At 31.1% G+C, this 6,000-nt stretch overlaps 1 protein-coding gene across 1 annotated transcript in view; it reads right to left on the bottom strand.

Moving 5' to 3' along the window:
- The window catches only part of LOC137618244 (uncharacterized), a 49,578-nt gene that overhangs the window by 16,986 nt on the left and 26,592 nt on the right, over positions 1-6,000 (bottom strand). Inside the window, exons 17-19 of the mRNA XM_068348393.1 lie at positions 4,438-4,616; positions 3,137-3,296; positions 891-1,014 (exon numbers count right to left, since the gene is read on the bottom strand). Of these exons, the coding sequence (XP_068204494.1) occupies positions 891-1,014; positions 3,137-3,296; positions 4,438-4,616 (463 nt within the window). The remainder of the gene's footprint in view (positions 1-890; positions 1,015-3,136; positions 3,297-4,437; positions 4,617-6,000) is intronic.

The raw sequence follows: 6,000 nt of genomic DNA, 5'->3' as shown, positions 1-6,000 counted from the left end.
TATATATATATATATATATATATATATATACACACACACATATATATATATATATATATATATATATATATATATTATATATATATATATACATATATATATATATATATATATATGTATATATATATATATATATATATATATATATATATATATATATATATATATATATATATATATGTGTGTGTGTGTGTGTGTGTGTGTGTGTGTGTATGTTACATATGTGTGTGTGCAAGTGAGCGTGTATAACAGCAAAGCAGTTCAAGCTTAAAGGACACGGTTAAAATAATCATACAAATTCTGAACTAAACTTTCAGAATTACGTAAAACCAAGGACATTCTGGAAAGAATTGATATATATATTTTTATTTCATAATTTTTGCTCCTCAAGGATACAGATAGAATAGTGTTTCTTTAAAATTAAAATGTATATTATAATTGGAATACAAAATGATGTTTTTTCCCTCGAAAGTTTAAGCATTGCATTTGCATCGGCGGCTCTTGTGGTCATTATAAGAGTAACTGGGTGGAACTTTAATGTCTACAGCAGTTTTTTAAACGTATGAATTCCAACCACTTCTTAGAATGAAAAAATAAGGAAATTAATATATTAGACGCAAAAAAATGATAAAATAATATATATTAAACGCTAAAAACACTTAAATATACTGTATAATAGAAACATATAGGGTGGAACTTTTGATTTCTACTTCTAGTTTTTTGTTTTTTAACACATGACTTCCAACCATTTCTTATATATAAAAAAAGGCATAAAATGAAGTATATGATTAGACGGAAAAACCACCTAAATAAAAAAAAAAAAAAAAAAAAAAAAAAAAAAAAAAAAAAAAAAAAAAAAAAAAAAAAAAAAAAAAAACACTGCTACCGACCTTTGACTTCCACTCGTCCTTCGTGGCTACCGGAGCCGTTGACCAGCTTCACTTCGAAGCTCACTCTACCAGCGCAGGCTTCTTCATCTTCACCACCGCTGCAATCTCGTTTTCCGTTGCAGACCTGAGGTGAAAGAATGCACTTGGAGTTTGTAATATTATCAATATAGAAAAAAATGATTGATGTGACTTGGCAATTTTTGAAGAACTTTTCCTACACGCTTCTGAATGAGAGTAAAAATAGATTCCTTGTGTTGACATGTTCCCTCGCACTATTATTATTATTATTATTATTATTATTATTATTATTATTATTATTATTAGCCAAGCTACAACCCTAGTTGGAAAAGCAAGATGCTATAAGCCCAAGGACTCCAACAAGGAAAAATAGCCCAGTGAGGAAAGGAAATAAGGAAATAAATAAGACGATATAAGAAGCAATGAAAAAATTAGATAAAATATTCTAAAAACATTAACACCATATAGTTGATATATAAACTATAAAAAGACTAATGTAAGCCTGTTTAACATGAAAATATTTCCTGCGAGTTTGAACTTTTGAAGTTCTACTGATTCAACTACCCGATTAAGAAGATCATTCCACAAATTAGTCACAGCTGGAATAAAACTTTTAGAGTACTGTGTGGTATTTAGTCTCTTGATAGAGAAGGCCTTACTATTAGAATTAACTGCATACCTAGTATTACGAACTGGATGGAACTGTCCAGGAATATCTGAACGTAAATAGACCTATTCATGTCTATGTGATATAGTTATTAAAATTTTATAGTTACTACTTACGGATGGAGAAAAACTACAAACAGGGATGATATAAAAGGATATGACCATAAACAGGAGATAAATAACGAAAAAACAATGACATTACGATGTAAGAAATTATGGTGTAAAAAAATGTCCTTCGATGAAAGGTAAAAAATGCACGATAAGAAAAAAAAATATTGTTAAAAAAGTACGGTATAAAACAATAAGATTTTCTAAGATCAAAATATACACAACATATTGTACAAGAAAAGTTCTTACAGGAAAAAAAGACCAAAATTACACTTACAAGATATATCTGGAACAAAACTTACATAGCACACACACACACACACACACACACACACACACACACACACACTCACACGCAGAGCAGCCACGCAGTATATTCTTGATAGCACGTTCCCTTGAACTTTTAGCTAACGGCTTTAAAAACCCAGTAATGTTCGAAAAATAGTCTTTAATGATATACTATTGACTCCCCATTTCTCTACTTTGTTCAATAAGTGGTTGATGTGTTCAGCAAGCTTGTAATATAGGAAAAGAGAGAAGAATATTAAATTGTCTACCCTTTAGCTACGAGTTGAAATACGACTCGGAAACTTAGTAATATATCTGTCTATATAGCTCTCTTCTTACCTACTTTATATATATATATATATATATATATATATATATATATATATATATATATATATATATATATATATATACATATATATATATATATATATATATATATATATATATATATATATATATATACATATATATTAATTTGAATTTAAAAGCTTTAACCATTTGCCACAACCAAAAAAAAAAAAAGAATAATTATAACTATAGAAATTATTAACAAATTACTGCAAATTGAGAGCACAAATGCATTAAAATCTAGAAAAGCACTCTGAGAGTGCAGACCTCCGCCACGGCAGCTTATTTCTCGAAACCAGTACCTTATGGCGAATTCGGTCGACCTATGGCTCGTCCTTGACCTTTGACCTAAGACTTTCAAAATTGAATTACTTCCACGTCTCAACATGACATTTAATCCATGAAAGTTTCACTACTCTATGAGTAAAATTGTGGCCAGGAAATTTTTCACACATAAACTACCTTTTGCTTGACCCTGACCTTTGCCCTAGGACTTTCAAAATTGAATCACTTCTCCGTCTCAACATGACAATTAATCCATGAAAGCTTCACTACTCTACGAGTAAAATTGTGGCCAGGAAATTTTTCACACATAAACGACCTTTAGCTTGACCTTGACCTTGATCTTTGACCTACGTCTCAACATAACAATTAATCCATGAAAGTTTCATTACTCTACGAGTAAAATTGTGGCCAGGAAGTAGTTCACAGACAAACGGACAAACAGATAAACATGGACATAAAACATAACCTCCTCTTAACTTCGTTGGCGGAGATAATTAAATAATCACTCTACCAAGCAATAAACCTCTTACTTGCGACTGATTCAAGCACTTGCCATCGGCGCAAGTAAACATCCGAGAACAGTCGACGCTTCCGGTTTCTAGCTCGTAATAGTCCCATCCGCTTTCGGCGATAAGGCCTCCAGACCGACCCACGTTACCGTCACTCAAGATACAGGTTTCGGTCCCAGACCTGTAAAAGGAGACGGTTTGGATTTGAAAGGTGGTTTATTTAGAAATATATCAAGCAATGCTATGCAAGGGATGGATTATAAGTAATCTCTCTCTCTCTCTCTCTCTCTCTCTCTCTCTCTCTCTCTCTCTCTCTCTCTCTCTCTCTCTCTCTCTCTCTCTGAATCGTAAACACAGATGTGTAAAATTGAATTTATTCATACAAAATGTATACATGCATGTATTTATGACATATATATATATATAAATATATATATATATATATATATATATATATATATATATATATATATATATATATATATATATATACATTTATATATGTATTTTGTATGAATAAATTCAATTTTACATACATATATACATACAATTATATATACAATAATGTATACATAAATATTTATGTATATATATATATATATATATATATATATATATATATATATATATATATATATATATATATATATATGTGTGTGTGTGTGTGTGTGTGTGTGTGTGTGTGTGTGTGTGTGTGTATGGGTGTGTGTGTGTAATCTCTATAAATGAGATTACTCGAGTGCAATATATAGATGAGATCATGATGCGGGGCAGATGGAGATGGTTTGGGCATGCTCTTCCCACTCCCAAAGAGAGATTAGTTCACCAAATTTTCAACTGAGCTCCACAAGGCACCAGAAGAGTTGGAAAACCCAGACCTACATGGCTGAGGACTCCGAAGCGCAAGGTAGATGATGAATGGAAAAGCACTGAATCAAAAGCTCAAGATAGAGACGACTGACGAAATTTAACCGAGGCCTTTTGCGCCAATAGGTGTAGGAGGAGATGATGATGATATACTGTATGTGTGTGTTTGTGTGTATGTATGTACATACATTTGTGTAGTTTATCGAAATTAAGCTGTCCATATAATAAAGAAAACACGGGTGCAAATCAAGCATATGTAAATGTATAAATTGTGTGCATACTTGCATGAATCAATTTTCCTTCATAATTCCTTTAAAAAAAAAGAATCATTCTTTTTTAAATTCCTTTTGCTTTCCCCCCCAAAAAAAAACAATATAAATAAAATAAAAGAAAGGAGAACGCGAAATTAAAACCAAGCAAAAGAACTTGCCCAACGAAGTGGAGGAAGAACTTACTCGTAATTGAAAGAGAGACAGATGAAATTCTTGGCCTGGCTGCACCTAGCAGCGCAGGTGGTCTTGATCGTGTACAGCCACTTCTCCACTTCACGGCCCTTCAGTCTGTGGTTGACCCTCTTCGTGTAGTAGGCGCTGTAGTCTCTGCAGCCGACTTCGTCGCTACTGTCAGAGCAGTCCTGAGGATTTGAAAGATTTAAAGGCACCTCATGAATGACAGACGCAAGGGACAGTGACATTGCCCTATCAAGCAGGACAGAGCATTTTAAAGATTTAGAGGCCACTCATGGATGACAGAGGCAAGGGACAGGGACATTGCCCTATCAAATCAGACAATGCCCTGGAGACTGACCACATATACATATGATCAGCGCCCAAGCACCCTTTCCATCCAAGTTAGGACCAAGGAGGGCCAGGTAATGGCTGCTGATGACTCAGCAGATAGACCTATAGGCTCCCCCCCTATCTTTAACTCACAAGGATGGTGAGGTTGCAACGACCAAAGAAACAATGGAGTTTGAGTGAGACTCGAACCCCAGTCTGGCGTTCACCAGTCAGGGGCGTTTCCATATCAGCCACCACAACCCTTAATGCGAAGGAATTGAGCATATGTAGTATATATGTGTTCAATTATTTAATTTAAAGCATAGTTTTGCGTTAAATCAAAAGCAATATAGACCATTAAATTTTCTAAATTTTAAAAAATTTGTAGTTTTACTTGCTATACAAATCTGGGTCCTTTAGAGCAAGTTTAATTCTATATTATATGATATTTTTTAAAGTAATTTGAATTTTTGCTTGTTATAGAAACTTGAATCCTTTAAAACAACTTTAACATTTGATAATCTTAGGTATGTAAAGCCAGGTAAAAATGTAAAAACTAAAAAATAATTTGTATTTTTGCTTTAAAAACGATTTTAAATTTTCAAGGGGTCAGCTTTGTTAAGCCCGAAAAAGAAAAGAAAAATGTAAAATAACTTTTTATATAGTTATAATACAGACCTACAGTAAGTCCTTTGAAACAAATTTATCTTTAATATGATTTAGATTTGAAAAGCCAGAAACAAATAACAACTTTAAAAAGTAATTTGCATCTTGGCTTAAAGGACGAAATAGTTATTATTATTATTATTATTATTATTATTATTATTATTATTATCACTAATGTAGTGCGATCATCATCAGCCTCATCACTATTATTATTATTATTATTATTATTATTATTATTATTATAATTCAAACAGTGGGATCATCATCATCATCATCATTATTATTATTATTATTATTATTATTATTATTATTATTATTATTATTATCGCTAAAGTAGTAAGATCATCATCATCATCACCATAATAATAATAATAATAATAATAATAATAATAATAATAGTTATCATCATCATCATTATTATTATTATTATTATTATTATTATTATTATTTTTATTATCACTAAAGTAGTAGAATCATTATCATCATCAATATTATTATTATTATTATTATTATTATTATTATTATTATTATTATTATTATTATTATTATCATTTGAGCAGTGAGACCAGTCTC

This window comes from Palaemon carinicauda, chromosome 24, assembly GCF_036898095.1.
Source record: "Palaemon carinicauda isolate YSFRI2023 chromosome 24, ASM3689809v2, whole genome shotgun sequence".
In the NCBI taxonomy this organism is placed as follows: Eukaryota; Metazoa; Arthropoda; class Malacostraca; order Decapoda; family Palaemonidae; genus Palaemon; species Palaemon carinicauda.
Note: the sequence above shows the minus strand (reverse complement) of the source record. Positions and strands in the feature narration are given on the sequence as shown.